The following is a 25,482-nucleotide window of genomic DNA, read 5'->3' on the forward strand; positions in this document are numbered from 1 at the left end:
TAGGAGATTATTACTCAGTTAACTGCCTTGTTTACTATAGTAAAGAGAGTATTTGTTCGCTCTGCTCTCAGCGCAGTTTATGTGTATCTTTATGTGTACCTTGTTAGTGAAGCTACTCCTAGAAACCGATAGCCAAAAGCGGATCTATGAAAGCTCCCTCGTTCCATTCAACGGCATCTGGATCCACCGACCACGCTATCAGAGCTGATGAACAAGGCAAATTGGCACGCTGAGCTCGGCTTTCAGCTTTGTTGTCCAAAACTACAAATCGGAAGCAGAGATTTTCTACCACTGGTGCGACCGACGGCGTTGTGGGCTCCAGCGCATATATCGTACTCGTTTACTACCATCAGGCACTGACTTTGTTCGCTTGCTAACACAATAACCATGCTAGATTGTTTAGGTCTGGGCACACATCAAAAGGAAAGACGGTACAGGTGGCGAAGAAAAAAAAACAACAACAATCAACGACATTTAAAAGAAGTGAGGGTAAATAAAAAATGAAGCAGAAGCTTCACAAGACCTGCAGACAGTGAACATTAAGCACCCACGCCGACTAGACCATCCCACTACAAGAAGAGTAATGCTGCATTCACGTCCATCGATGGCCGGGACGCCTCTCAAACCGCGCCGGATTCTTTGACGGGATCGCAGGGGCCCGAGACGGCGAAAGCTCAAAGCGCCGCGGGCCCACGACCGGCGGCGGGGGAAGCCGGGTCGGCGCGGGGCCTATATCCGGGCACCTCGGAGGCTTTCCTGGGGTCGAAGAGCAGCCGCGGCCCCAAGAGTCGTGCTCGTCTTGCGCGCCGTCGCGCTCGGGCCCAGCGGGCGGACGTCCAGCCTCGACGCTGTTGAGCCAGACCAGGATCATCTGCAATGCTGTATTCGAGAATAGCCCTGTCAGTAATACGGCTTGGCCTGGGTAGCTGTGCAGAATGGAGGGACTGTACTGAGGGGGCTCATGTAGAGCGGTAGATGTTGAGCGAGTTTCATGTCCATGGTATTGGTTTGTATGTTTGGGGTAAAATGATGATTTTTTTATTTTTATTTTTACGGGGATTTGCTGGAACACTATGCGAAATGGGCTTAGATGCCTCCAAGCCCGTAAATACATGCAGGTTGCTCGAGTTTTGTGAGGGCTCAACAACCTCCTTTGTGTCCATGTCTTTGTTCTCTTGGCTTCTTTTTCCGCAATCGGGAGCAATCTTGCTGCAAATTTCATTTCTTCCAGAGCTTCCATTCAGGAGACGCTGAATTTATTGAACAAAGAGATTCCAATGGAACCACTCTCGACCCTGGGGTTCTAGGGACAACGTTGTGGAGGGCATGTCTCAGGCTTGCTTTCACAGTTGCTTGGTGTTTTTTATTGCCTAGACCCGAGTATAATGAGGCATCGCCCAGTCGGATTTCTTTGTTGTACAAGGTAAGGTATGGACAATTGCCAGTCAAAAACTCCAATTACGTGACAATGGAAATGCGACAGGTCAAATACCGCAATTTGTCTCGTTATTTTTCTCAGAATCAGAGATTCAACCGTTAACAACAAAATTGAATCATTCTTACCAACAGCCAGGCACCATTTTCCCTGCAGATTTCTCGACGACACTAGACTAGCATACCAAATGCCTTCCACACCGAGTATGCACATACGCACGGGTTTCAGTGGACTTTTGTCTAGAGCAGCCGTCGACGACAAGTACAGGGTTAGTAAGCGTACTCAGGGGCATGGAAATCAGGGTGCGACTGACAAGGACCACCACGAACGCAGGGTCGGACGTGGCAGTCCTTATAGAGCTCGCAACCAGACCAATGTTGACCAATCCGGCAGCTTGGCTGAGAGGGTGAGGTGCAACAGTGCAGCGCGAATGCAAAACAGCATCCAGAACTCGAACGGTACCCTCACCCAGCCAACCAAGGCCGGCCGCAAGTTTGGCGACGTCCTCGAGAACCTCCAGACCAGCCCGTCGCTCTGCCGACGCCGAGGCGACCGCAAATACCGCAAGAGCGCCTTCAGCTTCGGCACCGTCTTCAGCACGGCGCACCACACGCCGGCGGGCGGGCCCGACGACCCCGAGCACACGACCAGCACGCGCCACCACGGGCGCGTCTACTCAAAGTACCGCAGGTTCGTCGTGGTCGAGTGCAACGAGGTGTCCCTCGTGGCCCTGCCCATCTACACCTGCAACGGCACGGGCCTGTCCAGGAAGCCGAGCCGCGAGATCCCAGAGTACATTGACGTCGTGGACCGCCGCGTCGACATGCCCGGCCCGGCCCAGGGGGTCAACGGCCGGCTCTTTTGCGTGGCGGACGGCGAGGACGACGACGCGCCGGTGCTGCGCGGCAACAAAAACAACAGCCGCGTGGGGGCCAAGGGCGACGCCTGCGTGCGCCTCACGGAGCCCTGCTCGTTTCGCTACGGCGTCTGGGCGCAGGTCGAGGCGCGGCTGACCGACGACTCGGCCCGGCTGCTGCGCGAGGTGAGGGCCACCAAGATGGCGGCCGCCTGCTTCGGGGTGCTGCAGGACCTGAGCCCGGCAGACCTGGTCGGACTCTTGGGGCGCATGGTCCAGGCCGACCTTGTCGAGAAGGCGGCGCTGCTGCAGGCCGAGAGTCTTGTCGAGATGAGGGCGCGCAAGCAGTCGAGGTCCATGACTGCATCTAGCAATAAAGGGGTTGAGAATTAAATTGTAAGGATTTTTGACTAAATTTTAAATATTCTCGACTAGATTGATCGTTTATGGCTCGTTCATGTTGTGCGATTTGACATGATTCAAGTAGTGACCACCCAGACGACAGTGCCTCATGCAAGTTCCTTCCGTCTTTAGCCTCTCCTGGGTGATCCTGCCGTCCCGGGTGACCTGGGTGACCGGGGCGACTCTGACAACCGCCCATTTCCCCGCCCGCTGCTGCTGCCTTCTTGTCCCTGCCTTTCCTTTTCTTCCGCCTCCTTGACCATATCCTGAAACCCCTGGCTGTGATTCACCCAACATCTGCAGGCAGCGTCCATGGTCGCCTTGGCTCCCTTGCTACAACACTGGATAGCCTTCATGGGGAGTCCGTCTTCGGCCAGCTCGATAGTGATGGGTTCTGAAAAAAGAGACAAAACAAGATGTGGTTAGCATTCGTAGCATGCAACAATCAAGCAAGTCGGCACGAGGCCAAGCCCCTCCCTCTTCTTACCATATGGTTTTCCCTGCGCCACGGCGTTTCTGTACCGGAACTCTCCAAACCTCCGCAGGCAGTTTTCCGTCACGTCGCTCGCCAGCAGCCCGGCGCCAACGCCCGCCTCGAAACAAGTCTCAAGCGCATTGCACCCAAGCTCCTTTGCCTTTTGCCCATAGCCTGTGGGAAGCAAACAAGATAATTAGCCTTCCCTTTTTTTCTTTTCTGCAATATTTTGTTCCGGCTGGGGAAATCAAGTCATTCTTACCATCTGATATTCCCAGTGCTTTCCTGTCCTTTGCCTGGTTTTGCCTATATCTTCGTGCGCAATTCTGACCCAGGGCACCCACCAATACAATGGAACCAAAGCCTGCCTCGATGCAAGTGTCGAGCGCGTTACATGCGAGCTCCTTTGCCTGCTGTCCATAACCTGTGAGGAAGCAGAGAGCGTAATTAGTCGTTGAGTCTCTCGAATCGTGGTATATAGCAGCACTTTTGTTCCGTATCGGAGGGGAAATATTGTGTTGCGCCTACCTCTCGGGGCCCCAGTGGCATCTGGGACGTCGGCTGGTCGAAAGGCTCCAAGTCTCCAGTACGTATCCACAGACGGCTCGGGGGAGGCACCGGCGTTTGTTCGAATGGTCTCGTGGCCCTGGGGCGAGCCTCCGGGTGAGCCTCCGGGTGAGCCTCGAGGCGAATTGACGGGAGAGAGTCCGCTCGTCGAGTCCGTGGTAGGCGCGGCTATGGCGAAATGCGCCAAGGTAAACAAGACGTAGGCTGCTTTGAGCTGCATTTTGCTGGTTTTATGGCGGATTAAAATGGGTACCTAGTGAAGCGGATTATGACAATATTTATAATTATGAAGCAAAGCACTGAAGAAAAAGACAAATAAAAAGGAAGGAGTGGCTTTATGTGATGACCCAAAGGTTAACCATAATTGTGTAGGGAATAATTAATGCTAAAGCAGAGGAAACGGGCGTATTTATACCAGCATGATAGAATGCAACAGCTGTAGCATACAGAAAAACACCAATAAGGAGTGCTAAAATTCCGTATAAGTAGTTATTTTGGGCAACCGAAGTACATATTTTGGTGATCATGTTGAACGTCCAGTCTAATTGGCGCCCCGTTGCCTAATACGACCAAGGACCACCCTTCTCTTGTAAGTCATGGTACAAGCTCAGTGGTGGGCTTTTTTCAGGACCAGGGACTTTCGGGCATCTGCGTGGCTGAATCGCTCGCTTTTTTTTTTTTTTTTTTTTTTTTTTCCCTCTTTCTCTTCGCTTTCTTTAACTTTGCATGTTGAATGACAGTTAATTCAGGATTCCCTGGCTTAACCGCTTATGAACTTCTTTGCCCAAAAATCCGGAAATGCCGTCTACAGTGTTCGTCTTTTTTTGGACTGGCATATCAAAGGTTCTCTCTTTCACTGATATAGCAAGTGCTTGGGCTATGAGTAAAGTCGTGTGGATACTACCATTTGGGCGGCATGCTCAAATACACACATGATCCTGGAACAAATGCCGGTCATTTTCTTTCGCGGCAGAGTCGTCTTTGACTTGGTGCTCTTGCTCGTTGATCTGGTCTTCGGTCGTAGCTCTCAACATCTCGGGAGGGGTGGCCATTCTGCCATCACCATGCTTTCCAAAAGCAAAGCATTATACTTCTGAGATTGGTTGATCGTTATTGGATTGCAAGAGAGTCGACTGTCAGGTTCTCCTCGCGTAATATGTTTACAAGCGAGCCCACTTGGCCATCGTCGTAGTGATGGCCGGTAATTGAGCATGGACAAGACATTGCAAATCGCTTTAAAAAGGTGGAAAAAGGCGAACTTATACATTCCTGGGGTAAAGAAGAGATCAAAAATGTCCAGCCGTGCTCATGTTTTGCGTATCCTTTAATTTCTGGCTCATTTGGAAGGACTAGACGCAGGTGTTCAAGTCGATCCGGTTGTTCCATGTTAACAATAAAGCTGTGCCGAGGTGGGCGTGAGCCGGTTTGTGCATGAGATGCCGATAGAGCCGTGTATTATATACAGAATGCGTCAATTTCCGTAACGGCGCTGATACTTGGGGTGTAGTGGCGGGCGTAACCGGTGTGAAGATTGTTCTTCTCGAGCCAAAGCGTGCTGGGTACTGCGTGCCGAACCTCGGACGATTCAGTTCGGCAGTGAATACACTAATTCCCGCCTCTAGCAGCTCACCAGAGTAGTTATAATCCGGCCGACGATACTCTACTTCTCCAGCCGTGGGCTTCCATGTTCTAGGCAACCAAAATTTTCCCAGCCTCGGCATAGATCGCGAGCGGTTATACGAGTATGCTCCAGTTCCGTGTCTCTGGGCAAGCTGACTGCAAAAAAATGATGCACTCGACTTTTCCAGCTTCCCTTTGGCCATATATATATACCACACTCGGGCCTGCGGGGGTTGGAAGAGCTGCTTCTTGCCCCCTGCGACGATGGAAAATAAATGCGAGGATATTGGCATCTCTTCCACTGATGTAGCAGTGAGCTGCGATGCCACTGGAGTTGGAGGGTAACGCTCCTGCTCGATCTCCTTTGCGACAGTCTCTGTAATGTTACAGACTTTGATCATGAGCCCTCGATATGGTGCATGGAGCCGGTCATGGGCAGACTGTGCCTCACTGTCCCTCGTACTATGGGGCCACCTTTGATGGAAAAGGGCCACAGATTTCATTTTCAGTGGGACATGTATATATATCAATTAGGCCGAACCACTGTAAGAATTGGATCTGTGGGCAACATGCCGGCGAGACTCTGCTTCAGTACAGAACGGGCTATTTTCCAGCCACACGATGGCGACGGTGGCTCGGCCGTGTACTTGGGGAGCTGCGTCTTGCAGACGTCGTTGATCACCGCGTCCTGGTACAATCAAGGCCAATACGCCACGCAGGGCATGTGAGCTTGACCACCAGCTCGCATAGACCTGTTTGGCGTGCGCAACGTTGAAACAGACGTAAGGTTGTCTACTACCGCGGCGCCGTCTCCCCGGATCGCAGCGCCCCAAGTTGAATAAGAGAGCCAATGCCCATCTCAACGCTCAGTAACCTCTGACCGTGACCCGGGCATAGACTAGAACTGTGGCTGTCTTCTGCACGCTTCTATATATAGCAGACCGTGTGGAGCGCATGAACTTAGTCCCACCATTCTTGCAGTTGTATGCCATGGTGGCATTGCAGGTAAAGGTTTATTCCACTCGATGCTACTGACATGGAGGTCAGGAATACGTCCGACTTCAGAACCTCTCACTCCATGAGTGGCGCCGCGTCCCTGATGGTGTTGATGTTGGCTGGGGCCAACATAGTAACCATTGTGGTTTGCGTATGCCCCCGTACTGAGAGGTGAATCGCAACAGGGCATGACACTGCCACATTGGATGCTCCAATTGCACTGAGGTCAAGTCGACCCTAGGTCAAAATCCTTGAATGCCTCACGCGCATCATGATTCTCGGGGTGATGGGTGCGGTCGACCCTTACTTCCTTTGAGCTTGGGCTCTTCAGCCACAAGTATCATCTTGCTGGCAGCGTAGCAGAATGTGTCGCCGCAAAGCACGAAAAGGGGTCTCCATCTTCCGTCTTCTTTGGATCATGTTGACCAGAGACTTCAGGACAATGGTCTGCCTCCAGTGACTGGGAAGCCGCATCGTTGATGACCGTCTTTGCTTTCGCAATACATTCGTCCATTGGGGTCATTCCCGACACTCGTACATCATCACCATATGCCGTGCTCGAGTGTCGCCTGAAGCGGTTCAACTGCGGCAAAAGATACCCGGTACAGGAACAGGGACAGGGACCTGGAGATTTCTGTGGCTCTTGAGGATGTCTTACATGGGCTTGCATGAATGGCCTTGCTTGCACTTGGCGCAGCGGCCAGACGGCGGATCGGAGTCGTAGCAAGCGCCGCGACGACCAACGAGAGTCTGCTTGCCTGCGAGGCAAGAGCTCAGACAACCCAGGCATGGGACGGCCCGCGGACCGACCAGAAGGCCTATCAACAGTGGCAGAGATTATATATAGAAACAAAATCGGGGTTGCCGAGAGATTTTACCCGAAGGTGAAGAGGCATCGTGCCACTTCTCTGTAGGCTTTGGAGGTGATATAAGCCCATCAAAACCTAGTAGTATACAAGAGAATATAAGCGCCAGAGTAAACCCATGATGGTTATATATAGTGAAGGACATGGTGGACGTGGGCCTCCTGTCTCCTTGTTCCTGTTCCTGACAAGAACCAGAAGTGAAGCCTGCCCACCAGTAGGGCCTGGTACACCCAGTCGGAAGGACATGATGTCCGACTCTGGCCAACTGCGCCGAGCCCACAGTAGTTGACCCAGACTCTCGGTATGGTTTCTATCATCGCTTCGGCAGCATCGCTGTCAAGAAACAGTCGTTACATTGGTGAAAGACCAAAGACATGCCGGAAAGCTGTTGGTCTGTTCTCGCACAAAGCTGAAGTATCATGCTTCAGAGGGTCGAGGCCTAACAAATTTGCAAGAACCCACACGCAGGTGGGCCAGCCCACTCCAATGCCCCGCTTTTGCAGCATTTTAAGGGACCCTAACCAAAGAGGCGGGTCCTATATCAAAACAATTACTCAACGTTTTGAGAAAAAAGAAGCCCTAATCACGCCCCTCTCCGATGGAGCAATATAATGTTACAAAAGTTGCCAGACCTCAGCGGCAAGATGGCCGAGTTGGTCTAAGGCGCTAGCTTCAGGAGACAGTCTTCGGACTGCGACTTGATCTTGCTAGTCTCGTAAGAGGCGTGGGTTCGAATCCCACTCTTGTCATTGAAATTGTCCATCTAACACCTGTTAGATGGATTCGTATTTTGTTTTTGCTTGTAGTCTGGGCAATGAAACCTCTATGCTTAGGCTGGAGCTGTCAGGACTCTTTATAGACGTTGGCTGGAGCTGCTTTTTGGGTGCTTGCTGGGACGTAACATCACAACATATCGGCCTTTTGTTTGTGGTTTTCAAGTAAGCTTGCGTCACGCTAATGATTATATACAGTCTAGTTTGTACATGACACTGCTATCTAGGCCTGACTACATGTTTGGACTTTGCTAGTGCTGATCTCGGTATAAAACCACAGACACGCAGTGATCAAACTTGCCTAATTAATGTACAGACAATCTGACAACATCCCTCGTTTTCACCTTGACAATGATGATGGTCTTTTTGTATACCTGTGATCGCATACTCAAACGCACCAACAAATGCCAGAATAATACCTAGGCAGCAGCTTCCCCCCAATCAAGCCACAAGCTGGGTCGAGACAAACGCGTGACTCAACTTTTGCTTATGAAGATCCTGCTGTTCCGGGTTGGGCGTCAACCGCCTGTGGAAAGCGGCTTCCGAGTCGCCCGGGATGCGGGAACCCATGCGGTCAGGAACCAGGTCCGGCGAGACGGACCGCACGGGATACTCGGCAGCAGGCGTCAGCGCGTGCAGGAGTGACGAGGTCACGGGCTTTGGTGCGTGCACGGTCGGTGCCTGCACCTCCTCGTCCAAAACGACACGGGGTGCGATGGGGACGGTGCCTGTGCGCATCTTGGAGGGGAGTATCTGTTCGAACCCTTGCGTCTTTGCCACCTGCTCGATGCTCTTGAAGTACTGTTTTATTGGTCGGGCGAGGGTCAGTAAGCGCCACTTTTTGCCCGTAGCGGATGTATCCGAAGATCAACGGGCCGGCGAGGAGAAGCAGATGATACATACCTTGACTGTTTTTACCTGCAGTTCCAGGGTAGCATCCTCGTCGCACACTATCATTGGGTGAGGGTGCAGCTGCAGGCTCGACAGAGTCCACATGTGGTTGACCCCCTGCTCGAGGCACCTCTGCAGCGCCAAGGCCTTGCGTGCGCCCAGGATTATGACGACCACCTCGCGAGCCTCGAGCACTGTCTGCACGCCCACGGTCAAGGCCATCTTGGGGACCTTTTCCATGTCGTTGCCGAAGAAGCGCGAGTTGGCCAGGATGGTGTCGTACGCAAGCGTCTTGACCCGCGTGCGAGACGCTAGCGAGGAGCCCGGCTCGTTGAAGGCGATGTGGCCATCCTCGCCGATGCCGGCCAGGAAGAGGTCGATGCCGCCAGCTCGGCGGATGGACTCCTCGTAGGCAACGCACTCGGCCTCGAGGTTTGGCGCATTGCCGTCCAAGATGTGGACGTTGGCCGGGTTGACGTTAACGTGTGAAAAGAAATGCTTCCACATGAAGGAGTGGTAGCTCTCGGGGTGGTCCCGAGGGATCCCGATGTACTCATCCATGTTGAACGTGACGACATTTTCGAATGAGATCTGGTTTTGAGGTTAGAATGGATACGACCTCTTGGTCACGGGAAAGGAGCCACTGAAGCACCGGCACTCACCTCCCCGGCTTTGTACTTCTCCACTAGTATTCTGTAGATACCCAACGGACTGGACCCTGTCGGGAGGCCGAGCACAAACGGGTGTGCTGCTGTGGGTTGGAAGTGGTTGATCCGTTCAACGATGTAGTTTGCCACATAACGGCTGGCTTGCTCGTCGTCATCTCTGATGATGAGCCTCATTTTGCCTGTGTGGGAATCAAGGAACGAAGGAAAATATAGATAAAGGTGTAAAATAGAGACGAGGTGTTGGGACGAAGAGGAACCTTTGCTCTAAGATAGTACGATATAGAGGCGCGTATGTATGGCTTGTGTGCGTTGTATCTATTCTAGCACAGGTGTATCGTATCAAGTTGAGGTGCTGGGTTTATTTCCAGGTGTTCTTGTGTGAACAGACAAGCTGTGGGTAGCACCTGTGGGTGGCCCAGGCAAGAACTTTCTAGACGAACCTCGCCGTGGTCAAGTGCAGGGAATACTTGCGGGTACGGACTGTTGGGTCACAAACTCAAAGGTTGTTATCGGAAACGTCGGCTGAAGAGAGCTAGCTTGGATGTTGCCAGCGATTATGGGCCTGAACTGACGTACGACAAGCTCCGGGCTCGAACAAATATGCTTATCCCCGGAGTAACTTGACGCCCCGTGCAATATGACCAGTAGGGGCTCGACTCGGCTTCACGCGCTCACATTTTTGGACAGGATCATCGGCGCTTACCCCGGAATAACTCTTGCATTCTTGGCCTATAATTCAAGCGTCATAGCGAGAACGGAGGTTGCTACTCAGAGTCAAAGGGTGGTGGTCCTCATCCACTTCCATCAACGTCTGAATCAAGTCCCAGGCTTGACGCAAATCCAGGTCCATGGCTAGCGTACGTCTATCTGGGGCACTGAGTGACGTTGGGGCAGACAGCTGCATCTGGAAGGGCTGGTGACATGAGCACAAAACTAGCGGGATATGGGAGCCGGCTGGTGCAAGGTGATGAAACGTTATATTGTGGTATGGCGACTATCCACTTGGGATGAAGGTGTGCAGTGCGGTAGTTGGCGAGTGGCAACCAAATCCACAACCTCCACAGTGCAAAGGCTAACCGAAGAGGAATCGGATTCAGCAGCACCATGAGCCCACATCGTAAGCGTATAGCCAACTGGGCCTGGGTATCGTCTGATGTAGGAACGCGGCCAGTCGGGATCTCCCCCTTATCCCGTGGGTAGATGCAAGGGCCATGAATGAGCGTGCAAAGCATGTTCTGAGCAGCGGATGGTGCTGTTGGAGATGTCCAGGGAAAGATGGAACAGAAGACATATTAATGTCAGATACGAGGGACGCGCAGGAACTGCACTGCACTTGATGCATTTGATGCGAAGAACACTTAACCCATCAAAAAGACCCATCAAAGAACCCATCAAAGGCCAGAGTCCGGTGTCTGTCGTAGGCAGTTGGTAAAGTCCGGGTTGCGGTAGGTATCCTTGGCGAGTTTTGACTTTCTGTCGTCAGCCGGGTAGATAGCATCGCGTCGAATCTGCGTAACGGCGATGATGATGCAAATTCGACTTTGCGCCTGCTGTTGCAGTACCTAAGCGATGGTACCCAAAAACCCCGATTCTACGGCGATTGGTCCACTATTACTCCACAGTGTGGTGGGGTTTTTGTTCCAGGGCCCCACCAAACACTCACCAAATCCAGAATGTGGGGTTCTACAAAGGCGATAAGCTCAGTGCAGGGTCCAGCGATGTCACTGGGCTACTGTACCACTCTGTCAAGTCGTAATCGAGGACAGGCAACGTTACCTACGGACCTTTGCAAATTGTACTTCCAGCTGTCTGTCACATTACCTGCCAGACCTTTTGCTTGACTGCTACCTACCAAACGAAAAAAAAAAACACACATTCGGGTCCTTCGTTATCGTGTGTTCAGCCCCCGAATCTTGGCAGACAGTTGATCACTTCCCCACTAGGCTGCGCTATCCAGCAGAGCAAGCCTTTGCAATTGAACCAAGTCACAACCCCGCCGCTGGTCTTCATCTCTGCTGGTGTGGTGTTTCAACACGTCAGCTCGACTTGTGGCTGGACCCGCGCTTGACGCCTTTGGCCTGAACGACTTTCGCAAACCGTGAGGCTCGGGATGGCGATATTCCCAATCTAGTCCTAGCCGCCAGACTTGCAATCTGGCCACTGGTGTCTTCCCCCGCAGGGCCAAGCTGAAGCTGAGCGTCGTGTCCTCCCACGGCGCTGACCGGTGGTTGTGAGGGTTCCAGTTCCCAGTACCAGTACAGTACTGGTAGTTTATGTATAGGTAGGTAGGCACTCAATGTAACAGGACTAGACTAGGCTTCATTGCTCACGTGCCAATTTCGCCATGTCTACCTAGATGTAGGCACCTGTCCAAGCTAGGCAGGAGATTCGCGTGTTAAAGAAGGCAGCTGAGGTCAAGAATGACATTCTTGCCGAGTTAAAGAAATCGCATCCCGTGCTTGATACTAGCAGCCACTGGTCGGAACTGTCTAGGACAGCATTCCGATTATATTTGTTTTCTCCCACCAGCCAAACCAATTCAAAATCACCATTCAGCACCTCCTTGCCTACTTCGTACCAAGTTACTGGTTCATCTGATTGGGTTCGCTGATCCATAGGTCTAGAAGCCAAACTCCATTACGAACCAACGCAGCAACAATCCAATATCAATAGCAACCATACCGGGATTAATCCACGCCATTTCACCGCTTATTGTCGCAGCAGACTAAAAAGTACGTACCTGGTTTTTGTAGTTGGTTAGGTTCCATCGCTCCCGCGCGCCTTGCAGCCGCCAGGGCGCTTCCGTAGTACGCATTGTCATTCGTTGTCTCTTGCTCACGCATTTGATTTTACGGCTGCAAAAAAAAGTCGGCCATTTGCGGTCCATTAACTGCTTCTCCTCCGCCTTGGCTTGGGTAGCTGTGCCTCTCAATCTGTAGCTCATACTTTTAAAAAGGTATTAACATCCCCCCCTGTATGCTTTAAAAAAAGTCCTTTGTCTTAGTTGTTGACGGTTCACATTACCGGGGGTGTTTCCAACTATAGGTCTTATGCACCTCGTATTTGAGTGACAAGACAACAGAGGGAGGAAAAAAACACTCCATCCACGCTCGCCGTCGGCGGGTCGATCGATCCGAAGACTGGACCCCTTGGTGTGGGTGGATATGGTACATACGGACCGCAACCATTTCCCGATAAATACGGCCGCGCCCTCTCATCTTCACGGTCTCCCGGTGTCATGCAGCCGCTCATTTCTGCCATGACATCCCTACGCGACATAATAATCGCGGCTTTCAAGTCCCTCACCAGGGGCAAGTCCTTCATCCGGGCCCTGCTGGCCTTTTGGATCAGCCCCAACGTCATTAAAGAGTGCCAGGAGTCGAACGATGGCTCGTCTTCGCCTAGGCTCCTTGAGGACTTCCTCCTCGAGGTTGAGCATCTCCTCTCGCAGCCAATAGAGCCTGCGGCTCTGCTCGGCTTCTCTGGTAACCTCAAGAAGCAGTTTCGCCAACGACTATGGTCCAACCGGGCTTGCATGCTGCCCTCATACAACTATCAGCTACCTAATGGTTCGGAGCAAGGCCGCTACCTGTCTGTGGATGTCGGCGGCTCAACCCTCCGCGTGGCTTTGGTTGAGCTCAAGGGGTTGGAGGAGGGTGGCTATGATGGTTGCAGTCGAATTGTGAGAATCGACAACTTTCGCATAGATGTCGGCGTCAAAGCGCTTGTTGGGAGGGCCTTTTTCGACTGGATGGCGGCAAGGATCCTCGAAACACTCAAATCGGCGTCAGAGGGTGGTCAAAATAACAAGGAAGAGTTCAACGGCAGTCCGCAGGCCCCGATCCCAATGGGACTGGCATGGAGCTTTCCCATCGAGTAAGTTTGCCTCCCTATATCCGAGTGCTAGGCAGTACCCATTCGCAGGGGCTATTGCCTTTACACGCAACCTTCAACACTTTTTTAACTTGATGGCTAACCACTACTTCGCAGACAAACATCACTGAAGGGAGGCTTGTTGCAAAATATGGGCAAGGGATTCCTTGCCGCCGACGGACTGCTTGGTCAAGACCTCGGCGAAATAGTTAAACAGGCATGCAGTGGCCACAATCTCCATGTGGAAGTTGCAGCCATAATCAACGACTCCTCTGCCGCGCTTCTCTCCGAGTCTTACCGCCGTCCATCAACCCGCTTTGGACTCATTCTTGGAACAGGGTTCAACATCGCGGCGTATATGCCAGTTACCACTATTGAACGACCCAAATTCGGGGTTCGACCGGCCAGCTGGTTCGAAAAAGCAAGCCACGTCATTGTCAATACAGAAATGGGCATGTTTGGTCAGGGATTCCTGCCGATGACCCGATGGGACGAGCAGCTAAAGGCAGCGCATCCCAAGCCTGAATTTCAACCCCTTGAGCACTTTGTTGCCGGGCTCTACATTGGCGAGCTTGCTCGGCTCATCATGATTGATGCTATAGAGACAACTGGCCTGTTTGGCGGTGTTGTACCGCCGAGTTTGGTGGGCCCTTATACTTTGGAAACCGAGACATTGTCCATCCTGGAGAGGTGAGATCTGCCTCCCACGCTTCCACTCGCTGTAACCATGCTAACAATATTCACGATAGCGACGACAGTGTCAATCTCGAAAACGCCCTGGCTGCATTCACATCCCGCCATCCCTCGTCACAAAAACCCATCGTCTCGGACATATTGGCCCTACGTACCATATCCAAACTTGTCACCCGCCGTTCTGCCGCCCTGGTCGCGGCGGCTCTGTACGGACTCTGGGAGCTCAAGAGAGAAACCGAAAACGAGTACCTCGAACCACAGGAGACTGTAAAGTCTACTGATATGCCATTCGCACAGGAGACTAGAGCCGAGCTGGATCTCGGTCGCGTCGTGGTTGGCTTCAACGGATCTGTTATTGAGCAATACCCCGGCTATCGAACTAATTGCCAGATATACATTGACGCGCTATTCAAAAGGTCACAGGAGCAGCTCTCCCAGGGAGGAGGTTTGTCCCGTGAAGAGGCGCTAATCGAGCTCGTCCCCGCAAAGGAGAGCTCGCTCCTCGGGGCTGCTGTGGCGCTGGCGTGTCTTGAAAGAGGCAAGGCTAATTGATTCCCAATTACGAACCGAGCAAGTACTTTTTTATTTTATTTTAACATGAGCGTATTATTATTTATTTATTAAATGGATTCATTTTGCACACCTTGTCTTGCTTGACGAGACAAATCGTATGGCTGCTCTCAGACATGTTCTTCAGCATCCTTCAACCCTGAAATCTGACACGTAGCTGCAAAAGTAGAAAACCCAGGTGACCTTGTGATCAAGGCCAGAAGCAAAGAAAATAGTGGTATCATAAGCCGTTTAACTAAGCGACAGGAGGAATGCACTAAAACACACCGGGTAAAAACTAGTGTCAAAAAAACAACCAACAGAAACGCGATGAATGATATTTCTTTTTCGCCTTAATTAATCAGCCGCAAAATATCGCTTCGCCCGCATGCGGCCTTGTTGAGCCTTGACCTCGGCCGGCGCACTCGTATGGTGTACAACATGAGGTCGGTAAATCGCATCGACCGGTGGCGCCCTACACCGAGATGTATGAGTTAGTAATAGTACGGATAGCTTCTTGGCGCTGGAATGGCATGTGAATCGTGAAGGAGACGAAAGGGGGCAAGGAAAACTAACCAATCATCAACGCTCAATGGGAAATACTCATAGAGCATATCCTCGTCCTCCAGCGGGCTCCCTCCCGAGTCTGCCCTGGTTGCGGGTCTCGACTTGCCAAATTGCGGGCTGGAGAGCACCTCGGAGTTTGACCTGTTGGGCGGGCTCCTCTCGTCTTCCGACAAGGACAGGTTGATGGGCATGGTGGATGCGGCCGAGGGACGACGCATGGATGATGATGACGCCATGGTCCCCCTGGTCGGCGTAGGAGGTTGTTGCCTCATGGACTCGCTTGAGCCCCAAGATGGCACTGGTGGCCGCCCCGGTACCGGGGAGAGAGCCAGCTTCTTTGCCGGGTGTTGTTTGTTATGGTGGTTGGAGGAGGAGCCTTTGCCTGCATACGCCCAGTCGCTCGGCTGCTGGATACGTCGAGAACAATGCACATGTTAGTATCGAGAGAAGAATGTAAATCGCGTCAAGAACCGCAGCACCTCAGTCATGAAAAGAATGCAAGCTTACCTGTATGCTACCGGCCGAGTTCATCCTGAGCAAAGTCTGAGATAGTTCCGGCGTGCCCTGCTCAACCTTCATAGTCGTGCTCACCGGCGTAGCGACCTCGGCCCCCAAATCGTTCGACATGCTCCTCGAGCCAGCCTTCTTCTCACCGCTAAGCGCCACATCTTTCCTGCTGTCAAAGTTACGGGGACTGCGACCGCGTACAATTACGGGTCCGGACCGGATCTCGGTAATCTTGACGAACCCATCACCGGACGCAATCAGTGACGACGCAGGTATGGCGCCGAGACCCTGGTCCCCGCCGCCATTGTGCTGATGCTGAGCAGGGCCGAGCTTGCCCAACAAGGAAATGTGGACGAGGTAGTGCTGTTGTAGACCCTTCCGCCTGCCGTTGTTGGCCGTCGCATGTTTGAACTGTAGCCGTTTCCAGGACACCGGGATAGAAATGCGATTCCCATCGAGCTCCTGACCGCTGCCGAGCGGGTCGAGCGATATGTTCGGCGGGGCCGAGGCGCCCTTTTGGTGATCATCGCCGCCTGACACCCCTGAGTTTGCGCTCTTCCACGGTATCGAGATGATCTCGGTGGGCTTGCCCTCAATGGACTCGGCCGCCGTGATGCCAACGGCGAGCTCGAGCACCTTTGCCCTCAGCCCCTGGTCCGTGACGACGTGCAGGCCGTGCGCCGTGCGGGGGAGCGTCACCTGGCCGGAGCATTGCCACAAGTTGCGACGGTAGCACGTCAGCTCGGCCGGCCGGCCCGGGTTCTGCTCCCCGCCAAAGACGTCTTCGGCCACGAAGAACATGCCGTAGAGCTCGGCCGACATGCCCGGCTCCACGAGCTTGCCCGAGTCGTCCACCAGCGTCGCCTTAGAAACGGGTGCTGAGAAGCTCAGCAGTTTGTTGTCGAGTTCCTCCTCTTGTGGTGAGCCTTCTAGATCGGCAAAACCAGCCTCTACATCGGTCTCGGTTCCGCGCCTTTGCATCGGGTCCCCGCCCGACTGGTTCATGCCTAATATTACTTCCGACGCCGTGGGGAAATTGGGTCTGGAAGGGTATGCGAAAGGGTCTTCAAATGTACCGGAGAAGGAATCGAAATCGTATTGCTGCGTGAACGGGAGGCTAGACATTCCGTGAACATTGTTTCTACAATTTGAAGTTTCAAGGTCAGCGCCCAATCTAGTAGCCGTGCTCGATATGGTTCCTCCTCGCGGGAGGCCTCGTACACCCAAGCCTTGGACAGATCTTCTTCCCCATGATGCCGACATAGGGATTCGGTGTCGCTTACAGCAAAGACTCGTCGAATGTGATGCCCGAATCAAACACCTCCATCCCCAGCGATTCAGGACCCGAGGTGCTCATATTCAACCTGAGCGATTCACCGCTGGCCGGCGGAGCCATCGAGTTGAAGGTTGCCATCTCATTGTAAACCACTTTTCGCGGCGGTCGTCTGGCTGCAAAAAAATCCCGCCAGCGACTTCTCGCGGCGGGCAAGGCCGCTCTAGTCACGGGAGGGAGCAACTCTTGCAAAATTTCGGTCGCAATCGATATTTTTTGGTGGATTTTGTTTGCCGCAGGATATCAATAGGATGGCCTATTCACCAGGTTCCTCTAACGTGTGGTGTGGCCTATCTGGATCGCTGTTGCGTCACAAGATAGCGCGTGATGTCTGGTTCTAGACTTCTCTGCCCTATCAGGCTAGATAGGACTCGGGACCGGTGGGCAGGCCAGTCGGAAAGCCTCGGTGTAGGCGACTCAATAGGACAGAAATTGGATAGATGCTGCAATGTTCTGTCCTGATGAGGCCTTGTTCGTCGGCAAGAAGTTGTCTGATTCTGCTGGTATCGGTTTTGCAGCTTATCGCCGGTTCGGAATTGCAGGTGCCAAATGGAATGAATGGGCTCTCTGTGGGCCAATACAATACCACCACAGTCGATGCGGAGCGACACCGACCAAAATCATCAAACAGAGGCGGAGCTTACCCCAGCTTTCCTATCTCAACTTGTCTGGGCGCCTCCACACGATTCGCTGTCGAGAACGGCCAGCAGGGGCAGGCTGGGCCCAATGAACGGTCGTGTCGTGTCAGGGAGTTTGGCGAGGGGTCACTGGAAGGCCCGAAGCCGATCGACTGCCTAGACTCCCAGTGGCTTGGTGACTTGTCTTAGCCGCTAGTGTTGTGGATTTCTCCGACCACCCAAGGGACGCTCTCTTGGAACGATCTTACAAGGAGGACAATATACCGGAATAGACTTGCAGTTCAGCCAATATGGGCAACAACTTTGATCATCAAGATCCGAACAGAGTTTGTGGGAGATTCGAATGATTTGTCTAAAAGCGGCCATAACCTGTGCAATGTTGGACCACAGAGGTGCTCCTGTGAATGGATTGGGGTCTTGGCTGTTGCACCAGTCACACTAAGAAAATTTTGAGAATTGTGCTGCCTGCGACCTTACCCAACATGGCAGGTCACTGAGATTATCCAGAGTTACAATTGATGCTTCTCGAGAGTCTCGCACTCAGGACCCGGAAGCAATCAATATATGATGGATGAATGGATGTTTGTGTTCAATTGTAAAGCGCTTGTTAGGCGACATGAAGCGATTTGATGGTCAACCAGACATAACAAATGATGATATTAATGAGCAAATTGGGGTTTCAGAATCCCACGTTGGCTGCAAGTCAACATGGTCTGCAGAAATCGCTATGCGAGGGTACATAGGCTCTCAAAAGGGCTGGAGGCAAATAGCCACTTTTTGCGACCAGACTTGACTCAATTGAGAGACACACGCCAACGAAGTGGAAAGACAAAAGGCCTTCACTCAGCCTTTTCTATACCAAGTCAGGCCACTGATTTATCAAGCAGGTAATCAGTAACTGTTGCTAAAAAGTGGCAAATCAAATGTGATAAATAGTCAGAGGGCTTCGATGGGTCTGAAACTTACGTTGTCGAGTGAGTTTGTGATTTCCTCAAACTGCTGCGCGATTTCAAACCCCATTGCCACGAGCGGCTCAAACGCATCATCGTATACCCAACTCAACACACTGCGCGATGATTTGTGTGCTTTGTTCTGCCGCAACCCCATGAGGGCTAGGCCCTGCAAAACTAACACGCCCGAGTGCGAGCCCGATGGTGCCAAAACTGGCGCGATGATCCCACCGATTGTCGTATCCTCGCCATGAAGGTTGCCAAAGGCTGGGAGGTGTGTAGAAAGGTTGCTCCCAGGGCTTGAGATGACCACCGTGCCCAGTAAGGTATCGTTGTTGCCTTTGGCGCGCACCACGCCACACGTTTTGGTTTCCTCCAACGCGGCTCGATACAACTCCTGAACCTCAGGATTCGCATGCGCCCTGACATGAGCCAGCACAGTTTCGCCACTCTCCGAGAGGCCGTGGATCAGATCAAAGCTGATGTTAGCACGTTGGATGCTTTGTAACAGGCCCTCAGGTGCACCCCAGGATGGTAGATCGGCAATTGCCAGGCTTGTCAGTAGCCTGGGGAACTGGACGTCCCACCCACTGCTTGTAAACCAGGCTTTGGCACTGGTAGCTCCTTGCTCTGCCATAGAAGCTGACGGCGGAGAATCGGCTATAGGCACACCCAGGAAGACGCCAGGGAACGAAGTTCCTAACTGGAGCTTGTTGCAACCACCTCCGCGGTGCATAAGACTGCGCAAAGCTCTCCGGTGCAGCGACCGGCCGACTGATACGTTGCGTTTTGATGGGTCGACAAAGATGGAGCCAATAATACCAACCCCTTCGATACAGTATGTTGCGCAAAAGCCGTAGAGGGCCTTGGTGCTGCTGTTTCTTACCACGAAATGGGCCTCATCGACACGCGGGTTTGAAAGCTCAAAAGTAGCTGCAGTAGCTGCCGCTATATGGTTTGAGGCGCTGCCTGGAAGGGCTCCGCCGGGCATTGATCGCGCCACAGACTGAATAAGATCATCTAGCCCATGTGCGTCGCGTTCTCGCTCGTAACTCTCAACCAACCATTGCTGTCGCGACTGGAGCACTTTCTTGCTTTTTCGGAGGGTTCCTGGAAGCGTCCCATGAGGCGTGAACTCGCCTACCAGGACTCTGACCAGAGCATGCATTGCAGTCTCTGTAAAGTCAAAGGTGCAAATATATGTTCCTATCGTCTTATCCATGGCAAAATCGTAAGGTGAGCTGACTGCTACGACAATCAGCGACTTCTTCTGACCACCGGCTCGCAGCATCGCACATATTGTCGCGACGTGCTTTGTGAAGCCAGCCTGGTATAGGTTGCGATTCGCATCGGCCGTGACAATTATGATGCACGATGCCTTGTCGATGAGATTCTCGTGAACTGGTTACAGAAATAATGTAAACATCGCACCCTTTAGAAAAGTGCAAACAGGTAAAACACAACTGCCCTCAGAAATCAGTTATTCATCTTTATCAAACTCACCTGGTCTCACTCCGTTTGCTGTGTACGAAGTGTGTAGTAGCTTTCCGTGGCGAGCCCGGGCTAGAGACCTGCCGAACTCCCGGAAAACACCCTCGCCGCTCATTAGAGCGCCCCTTTCACGATGCGACCATTTGTCATGGACACCCGAGGCCTGCTCGTATGTATCCTTGGACCTGAGAAGTGTCTTGGTGGCTGCAGATGCAGGCAGCGGCTTGACCAACGGAGTAAGCAGTAGCAGCTCATCATCTTGGTGCATTGACCCGTTCAGGGGAAGAAGCTTGTCCTTGTCCCTCATGACTGTGATGGAACTGTCATATGCTTGTTTGGAGAGAGCCAGGTGAGAAGGATGGATCTTGGACAAGAGTGATATCCCCGGCGGGTTTAATGCCTTGGACCACGACGTGCAACCTCTTTTCATGCGTAGCACCCTTTGGAGCGAAGTGTAGATCCTCTCGCGTGTAATGATGCCGTTCTCGATGCCGAGCTTCATACCGGCAATAGCCTCCAGCTGGACGTCGTATGCACGGCACAAGAGCACAAGGTCACAGCCGGCCTCAACCGCCATGACAGTTCCTCCTTTGACGCCAATTTCGTGGCTCAAAGCCTCCATTTCCAGACATTCCGAGATTGCGACCCCTGTGAAACCAAGGTCATTTCTCAACAAGTCGTCAACAACCTGGTCCGATAGGCAGGCATGCATTACATTCATTGATGGATTGGCGATTCCGCATCCACCAACAAACATGCCATCGAGGCTGCCGGTGGCAATTGCATTTCTGAAAGGAACCAGGGCGCTGAGACTCAACTCCTCCAATGTCTGCGTGATGATGGGTATATCGAGACTGGACCCGAGAAAGTCTAGATTTCCGTATGAAGGAAAGTGTTTGCCGCACGTGGCAACCCCTGCCGCTTTGTATCCGTTCATGGCCGCGATGCCATATTGAGATACCTCTTGCGGGTCATCGCTTGTGGCTCTCACGCCCAGCGGCTGGTATCTAGCATTGGTGAGAACGTCGAGGACAGGGCCCAGGATCAGATTCACGCCCACAGCAGAAACCTCGGTGGCTGTAGCTTTCGCTACGTTGTAGGCCAACTCCGGGTTGCCTGCCGCGGCGACTCCCATCGCACTTGGGAACTGGCATATATAGTCTTCGTCAAAAAGACTGTTGACTCCGCCATTTTCCTGGTCTAGCGCAATGAGAAGCGGGTAGGGGTGTCCAGCCTGGCGGGCGATGGTCTGCAACTCCTGTACAAGTTTCGCAGTTTCATGCGCCGCTAGCAACACCGTTGACTTGGATGTCAGTAAAATGGACAAGGCAGATCTATGCGTGGGTTTTCAATTGCAAAACAGTCGCACTCAAAGCACAACTGCTTTACTAATGATGAGACCTTCCAATCGCAGACCTGATATCTACATCCATGGATCCTTTCCAAATAAAAATGACACAAAGGGTGACGTCCAATAAAAATGGACTGGATGGATTTACGGACATTTGAGATTCTTTGCAGTGAGTAGGATGGAGCCCAGATGATGAGTCTCTATCAGGTTGCGTATCTGGGGAGTCACTTCGGTGCCATCCCAGCCCATAATCAACATCTGCCCTATGGCCCTGATAGCGGAGGTCCACCACTAGTCAGCTAGGTCTCTTGTTGAAAGGCAGGAAGGGATGGACGTTTTCAGTTTAGAGGCACGCACCAATCGAGATCCTGCCATAGTGCATCCAGGCTATCGTCGTTGCTGGCCATGGCCACGTGCACGGGGACGTGTCCCGGTCCGACACGGTACTTTATTTCTTAAGTATCCTACCGTTGAGTGTGGTATCTACCCGTGGCTGAGGGACGTTGCAAAGGCTTTGAGCAGATTGAGCGCGTATGCAGATCAGACCTTCGGTTTTCTTGACGTGCGGCTGACACAAACAGGCCTTGCCCTCGGAATGATTTGATGAGAGAGGTACGCAGACGCCACGAACAGATCCAGCGCACGATTAGTCGTGATTGGCATTGACACAAGTGTACATGTTGACCAAGTTGGCTTGCAGTAAGCGTCGCTTCGGTACGGTACTGGTTGGAAAGATGGAGCACAGGACCCAGGCGGGAGCCCGACTATGTTGGCGCAAAAATTGCGGGGTTTATCGGTGGCTCTCGCTCGCTTGTGGGTGCTCGAATGCATTACTCTGTGGCACGCATAGTACCGTAGGTACTCGGCGCTTCCCCAAACTTGAAGGCCATTGCCTGGTCGTGGGGGACATGGGTGCACAGGGCAGAGCCGCTGCCCTTACATCAGCGCTAGGCGATTTGCGGCTCGGTGATTGGTGATTTTTGGGGGTGACACGTTGTGGTGTTTAGCTCCACGGCCCGTTTTCAAGCTGACAATATGCGTACAACTAAATTAGCTGCGTTAGGTAGGCGAGGTACCCAGAGGATCCAGGTACGTAATAATCTTTCAGAGACTTTTGAAATGATGGAGGTGTGGTAACTGTCTTGCCTTGCTTGCGTTGATGTGGTCCATGAATTGGGCGGCGTCTACCATAGGCGTTACGTTAACGTTACATGCCCACCGGTATCGCATCCATTCCACGCCACTGGCGCTGGTGTCATGTGCAGTTTCTATGTGGTGCCTGGTGGATGTCGCAAGCTTATCAAGGCAGGGAACATTTTGAAATTCTTTGGTGACCATGGCACCTCCCTTACATAATGAAAGTGCACTATGCCAGAAGCAGCTTCCTGTCAAGATGATCTCGAATTTTGTTGCAGCCGTGCGTGAATGTCACCTTCAGAAGGCAGGCACGACCTTCGATTACGGCGGTGGGCGCGCTCAATGGCAGGCAGTTAAGCTAAGGTTACCTGTACCCACCCCGCACAGTATGAGTATACGAGTTTGGGCAACCGGGCAGTAGCCTTGAACAAATGGAGTACCATGGAGGTTGCGGGCTCACTGGGCTGCACTTTTCAAGTTCATGGACTGTTGCTAAGTCTCATTCCAGGTTGCACTGGCCCAGCCTGTTGTTTTAGCGGTCTTCGTTGACAAATATTCCGACGTCGCATCGTTTGCGCTTCGCGCGGACAAATAACGGTCCCCAGTGATATCGGCCTCGGCACTTTCACAACCCACACCTTTGGTTCACCATTCCACCCATGACACTCAGAGCGATCATGTACCTAGAGATCGGATAGAATTTTTGCCCTACTCCAATTCCGCAGAGTTTGACGTCAGCTGGGGCCTCCCAGTTGTCTTTCCGACCAGACGCACGTGTGCGGGCCTTCGTCTACACCCAACAGATTTCTGCCTTCACTTTCGCCCTCCTCATAATCATTTCCATGGAGATCCAAAAAGGGAGAAGAGGACGCTCGTTCTCACGCTCGACAAAAGAAATTCCGCCATAGCCCAAATAACTTGGGTTTTGCCTGGCTGGTTTGCGGCGAACCCAGTTCATGCCCACCAGCTCTCCAACTTAGCCCAAAGTACCAACAGAGATAACCGTTGCTGTCAACCAACCAACCAACAGCCATGCCCGCTGCCGTTACCCCCAATGGGCGGTCCAGAAATGGCATCACCAAGTTCACAAACTGTCGCCTCGTCCGCGGCTCTTCTTTAGTTGAAGAGGATCTATGGGTCAGCTCCGCCACTGGCAAGATCGTCCGCAGCCAAGCCATTTTCTACGACCACAATGTTCTGCCCGACGAGATTATCGACCTCGGTGGTAGGATCGTCTCTCCCGGCCTCATAGATGTGCAACTAAATGGGGCCTTTGGCTTCAACTTCTCTTCGACCTTCCCTGATATGTCTTCCTATGGCAAGAAGGTCAAGGAACTCAACCGGAAGCTGGTTGAAACTGGTGTCACTTCCTATGTTCCCACTGTCACAAGTCAGACAAGTGAACTCTACCACAAGGTACGGCAGGTTGGGACCAAGTCCCAAATGGAACAGAACTCATAATTAACCTCCAATGTTAGGTCCTTCCATTCCTTGGTCCTTCGGGAGATCACCAAATAGCCGAGGATGGTGCGGAATCTCTGGGCGCACATGTTGAAGGTCCATTCATCAGCCAAACTAAGAATGGCATCCACAACGTGGATGTTTTAAGAGAGGCCTTGACTATGGAAGATCTCGAGGCCATGTATGGAGTGGACAACATCAAACCTGCATCAACCGCTGGCAGTCAGCGTCTGCCCATTCGAATGATAACAGCGGCACCTGAGTTGGGTCGCATGATGGAGCTTATCCCGGAGCTACAGGACAGGAATATCATATACTCGATTGGCCATACCGAGGCGACCTATGAGGAAGCATCTTTGGCTGTCGCTGCAGGCGCAACAATGATTACACATCTGTTCAACGCAATGCGTCCTCTCCATCATCGGAACCCGGGAGTTTTCGGAGTGCTGGGTATCGCCGAGAGACTTCCCCGGCCGTACTTTGGCATCATCGCCGACGGCATACACCTGCACCCAACCACCATCAAGATAGCGTACAGCGCGCACCCAGAGGGGTTCATATTGGTCACGGATGCAATGCATCTAGTTGGCCTGCCAGACGGTACTTATGATTGGACCAATGGAGATCAGTGCAGCAGGATTGTAAAGACGGGATCGGTGCTTACACTCGAAGGTTCCGGCACCATCGCTGGAAGGTCAGTTCTTCCAACAGGCTCACTTGATTCCGAAAGCGTCTCCATGACTAGTGCTAACTTCGAGCCCCATTGCAGCTCCATTACCCTGATCGAATGTGTGAACAACTTCCTGAACTGGAGTGGATGCACCATCCCCCAGGCACTCAATGCTGTGACAGCCACGCCAGCCGCTCTCCTGGGGCTGCAAGGGGTCAAAGGCAGTTTGGATCCCGGAGCCGATGCTGACCTGGTCATCTTCTCGGAAAACAGTCAGCCTGACGGTCCTCAGCTCTTGGTGGATCAAGTATGGAAGCGAGGAACAAGGGTTCACTATAACGAGGAGTTTTCCATGCCTAGCCCCTCATCGAGTGTGAGCTCGTCTTGAATACGACTGTATTGTAAAAAGCAACTCCTCGAGACTTTCTTGAGATGCCTAGGTACATATTATGGAAGCAATTCTGAGTTCTTTCCTGTTAGGTTTATGGTGAGACCACTACACCCATGACGGATCAGATATTCATGGCGTTGAAGAATATAGCTGCTACTTGCTTACCTAGCCCCCCACATGTAGGCACTGGCTTGCATCGTGCTATAGATGGACGCTCCTCGCGGAAATGAATGTGTTAGCAACCAAAACCTCTTATACTGGCATGGCGGATTAGTTCCTCTGCGAGCAATATGAGGCATGTTCTCCTGGTAATCTGCGATGT

At 52.5% G+C, this 25,482-nt stretch overlaps 12 protein-coding genes and 1 non-coding gene across 13 annotated transcripts; 5 read left to right on the plus strand and 8 right to left on the minus strand.

The window, feature by feature from the left end:
- Positions 1–592: 592 nt before the first annotated feature.
- On the minus strand, positions 593–999 carry MGG_00629 (uncharacterized protein; the record flags this gene model as incomplete). Its single annotated transcript, XM_003718345.1, has 2 exons — positions 593–879; positions 951–999. The coding sequence occupies 2 exons, from the start codon at positions 997–999 to the stop codon at positions 593–595; spliced, it is 336 nt and encodes a 111-aa protein (XP_003718393.1).
- A 623-nt stretch (positions 1,000–1,622) lies between these two features.
- MGG_00628 (uncharacterized protein) lies at positions 1,623–2,684 on the plus strand (the record flags this gene model as incomplete). The annotated part of the gene is made up of 1 exon (XM_003718346.1): positions 1,623–2,684. One exon carries the CDS (start codon positions 1,623–1,625, stop codon positions 2,682–2,684), a length of 1,062 nt encoding a protein of 353 aa, XP_003718394.1.
- Positions 2,685–2,777: 93 nt separating this feature from the next.
- On the minus strand, positions 2,778–3,960 carry MGG_00627 (uncharacterized protein). Its single transcript, XM_003718347.1, has 4 exons — positions 3,697–3,960; positions 3,431–3,592; positions 3,181–3,342; positions 2,778–3,087 (listed from the first exon to the last, which is right to left on the minus strand). The coding sequence occupies exons 1-4, from the start codon at positions 3,953–3,955 to the stop codon at positions 2,822–2,824; spliced, it is 849 nt and encodes a 282-aa protein (XP_003718395.1). The 5' UTR covers positions 3,956–3,960; the 3' UTR covers positions 2,778–2,821.
- Positions 3,961–4,495: 535 nt separating this feature from the next.
- On the minus strand, positions 4,496–4,787 carry MGG_17404 (uncharacterized protein; the record flags this gene model as incomplete). The annotated part of the gene is made up of 2 exons (XM_003718348.1): positions 4,496–4,540; positions 4,668–4,787. The coding sequence occupies 2 exons, from the start codon at positions 4,785–4,787 to the stop codon at positions 4,496–4,498; spliced, it is 165 nt and encodes a 54-aa protein (XP_003718396.1).
- A 1,137-nt stretch (positions 4,788–5,924) lies between these two features.
- MGG_17405 (uncharacterized protein) lies at positions 5,925–6,193 on the plus strand (the record flags this gene model as incomplete). The annotated part of the gene is made up of 2 exons (XM_003718349.1): positions 5,925–6,079; positions 6,136–6,193. The coding sequence occupies 2 exons, from the start codon at positions 5,925–5,927 to the stop codon at positions 6,191–6,193; spliced, it is 213 nt and encodes a 70-aa protein (XP_003718397.1).
- A 498-nt stretch (positions 6,194–6,691) lies between these two features.
- On the minus strand, positions 6,692–7,723 carry MGG_17406 (uncharacterized protein; the record flags this gene model as incomplete). The annotated part of the gene is made up of 3 exons (XM_003718350.1): positions 6,692–7,169; positions 7,410–7,550; positions 7,623–7,723. The coding sequence occupies 3 exons, from the start codon at positions 7,721–7,723 to the stop codon at positions 6,692–6,694; spliced, it is 720 nt and encodes a 239-aa protein (XP_003718398.1).
- Positions 7,724–7,855: 132 nt separating this feature from the next.
- On the plus strand, positions 7,856–7,966 carry MGG_20237. Its single transcript has one exon. It is a non-coding gene; the product is annotated as a tRNA-Leu (tRNA).
- A 178-nt stretch (positions 7,967–8,144) lies between these two features.
- Positions 8,145–9,747, minus strand: MGG_00625 (glucosamine-6-phosphate isomerase). The gene is made up of 3 exons (XM_003718351.1): positions 9,544–9,747; positions 8,894–9,472; positions 8,145–8,791 (listed from the first exon to the last, which is right to left on the minus strand). Exons 1-3 carry the CDS (start codon positions 9,721–9,723, stop codon positions 8,432–8,434), a joined length of 1,119 nt encoding a protein of 372 aa, XP_003718399.1. The 5' UTR covers positions 9,724–9,747; the 3' UTR covers positions 8,145–8,431.
- Positions 9,748–11,299: 1,552 nt separating this feature from the next.
- Positions 11,300–14,768, plus strand: MGG_00623 (hexokinase-1). Its single transcript, XM_003718352.1, has 6 exons — positions 11,300–11,830; positions 11,906–12,281; positions 12,418–12,505; positions 12,595–13,425; positions 13,540–14,112; positions 14,172–14,768. The coding sequence occupies exons 4-6, from the start codon at positions 12,788–12,790 to the stop codon at positions 14,665–14,667; spliced, it is 1,707 nt and encodes a 568-aa protein (XP_003718400.1). The 5' UTR covers positions 11,300–11,830; positions 11,906–12,281; positions 12,418–12,505; positions 12,595–12,787; the 3' UTR covers positions 14,668–14,768.
- Positions 11,586–12,392, minus strand: MGG_17407 (uncharacterized protein; the record flags this gene model as incomplete). Its single annotated transcript, XM_003718353.1, has 2 exons — positions 11,586–11,812; positions 12,290–12,392. The coding sequence occupies 2 exons, from the start codon at positions 12,390–12,392 to the stop codon at positions 11,586–11,588; spliced, it is 330 nt and encodes a 109-aa protein (XP_003718401.1).
- Positions 14,670–17,678, minus strand: MGG_00622 (transcriptional regulator PacG/VIB-1). The gene is made up of 4 exons (XM_003718354.1): positions 17,022–17,678; positions 15,739–16,879; positions 15,241–15,638; positions 14,670–15,139 (listed from the first exon to the last, which is right to left on the minus strand). Exons 1-4 carry the CDS (start codon positions 17,150–17,152, stop codon positions 15,022–15,024), a joined length of 1,788 nt encoding a protein of 595 aa, XP_003718402.1. The 5' UTR covers positions 17,153–17,678; the 3' UTR covers positions 14,670–15,021.
- Positions 17,679–17,997: 319 nt separating this feature from the next.
- MGG_00621 (beta-hexosaminidase) lies at positions 17,998–22,395 on the minus strand. Its single transcript, XM_003718355.1, has 5 exons — positions 21,859–22,395; positions 21,654–21,772; positions 20,163–21,437; positions 18,676–20,060; positions 17,998–18,580 (listed from the first exon to the last, which is right to left on the minus strand). The coding sequence occupies exons 1-5, from the start codon at positions 21,906–21,908 to the stop codon at positions 18,563–18,565; spliced, it is 2,847 nt and encodes a 948-aa protein (XP_003718403.1). The 5' UTR covers positions 21,909–22,395; the 3' UTR covers positions 17,998–18,562.
- Positions 22,396–23,079: 684 nt separating this feature from the next.
- On the plus strand, positions 23,080–25,331 carry MGG_00620 (N-acetylglucosamine-6-phosphate deacetylase). The gene is made up of 3 exons (XM_003718356.1): positions 23,080–24,054; positions 24,117–24,793; positions 24,869–25,331. Exons 1-3 carry the CDS (start codon positions 23,671–23,673, stop codon positions 25,155–25,157), a joined length of 1,350 nt encoding a protein of 449 aa, XP_003718404.1. The 5' UTR covers positions 23,080–23,670; the 3' UTR covers positions 25,158–25,331.
- The last annotated feature ends 151 nt before the right edge of the window (positions 25,332–25,482 follow it).

The sequence above is a fragment of the Pyricularia oryzae genome, chromosome 5 (genome assembly GCF_000002495.2).
Source record: "Pyricularia oryzae 70-15 chromosome 5, whole genome shotgun sequence".
Lineage (NCBI taxonomy): Eukaryota > Fungi > Ascomycota > Sordariomycetes > Magnaporthales > Pyriculariaceae > Pyricularia > Pyricularia oryzae.

Bases quoted from the DNA above. Each gene is read 5' to 3' on its own strand.
- MGG_00623 (XM_003718352.1), top strand. From the start codon at position 12,788: ATGCAGCCGCTCATTTCTGCCATGACATCCCTACGCGACATAATAATC. The intron at 13,426-13,539 runs GTAAGTTTGCCT...ACTACTTCGCAG, and splicing joins GCATGGAGCTTTCCCATCGA to ACAAACATCACTGAAGGGAG. The intron at 14,113-14,171 runs GTGAGATCTGCC...TATTCACGATAG, and splicing joins ACATTGTCCATCCTGGAGAG to CGACGACAGTGTCAATCTCG.
- MGG_00625 (XM_003718351.1), bottom strand. From the start codon at position 9,723: ATGAGGCTCATCATCAGAGATGACGACGAGCAAGCCAGCCGTTATGTG. The intron at 9,473-9,543 runs GTGAGTGCCGGT...CCTCAAAACCAG, and splicing joins AGAAGTACAAAGCCGGGGAG to ATCTCATTCGAAAATGTCGT. The intron at 8,792-8,893 runs GTATGTATCATC...CCAATAAAACAG, and splicing joins TGCAGGTAAAAACAGTCAAG to TACTTCAAGAGCATCGAGCA.
- MGG_00621 (XM_003718355.1), bottom strand. From the start codon at position 21,908: ATGGCCAGCAACGACGATAGCCTGGATGCACTATGGCAGGATCTCGAT. The intron at 21,438-21,653 runs GTCCGTAAATCC...CGGTGTTGCTAG, and splicing joins CACTGCAAAGAATCTCAAAT to CGGCGCATGAAACTGCGAAA. The intron at 20,061-20,162 runs GTGAGTTTGATA...TTCTGTAACCAG, and splicing joins AGCAAACGGAGTGAGACCAG to TTCACGAGAATCTCATCGAC.
- MGG_00627 (XM_003718347.1), bottom strand. From the start codon at position 3,955: ATGCAGCTCAAAGCAGCCTACGTCTTGTTTACCTTGGCGCATTTCGCC. The intron at 3,343-3,430 runs GTAAGAATGACT...TGCTTCCCACAG, and splicing joins AGCACTGGGAATATCAGATG to GCTATGGGCAAAAGGCAAAG. The intron at 3,088-3,180 runs GTAAGAAGAGGG...CTCTTTTTTCAG, and splicing joins GGCGCAGGGAAAACCATATG to AACCCATCACTATCGAGCTG.
- MGG_00622 (XM_003718354.1), bottom strand. From the start codon at position 17,152: ATGGCAACCTTCAACTCGATGGCTCCGCCGGCCAGCGGTGAATCGCTC. The intron at 16,880-17,021 runs GTAAGCGACACC...TTCAAATTGTAG, and splicing joins ACATTCGACGAGTCTTTGCT to AAACAATGTTCACGGAATGT. The intron at 15,140-15,240 runs GTTAGTTTTCCT...ATCTCGGTGTAG, and splicing joins CCATTGAGCGTTGATGATTG to GGCGCCACCGGTCGATGCGA.
- MGG_00620 (XM_003718356.1), top strand. From the start codon at position 23,671: ATGCCCGCTGCCGTTACCCCCAATGGGCGGTCCAGAAATGGCATCACC. The intron at 24,055-24,116 runs GTACGGCAGGTT...CTCCAATGTTAG, and splicing joins CAAGTGAACTCTACCACAAG to GTCCTTCCATTCCTTGGTCC. The intron at 24,794-24,868 runs GTCAGTTCTTCC...GCCCCATTGCAG, and splicing joins TCCGGCACCATCGCTGGAAG to CTCCATTACCCTGATCGAAT.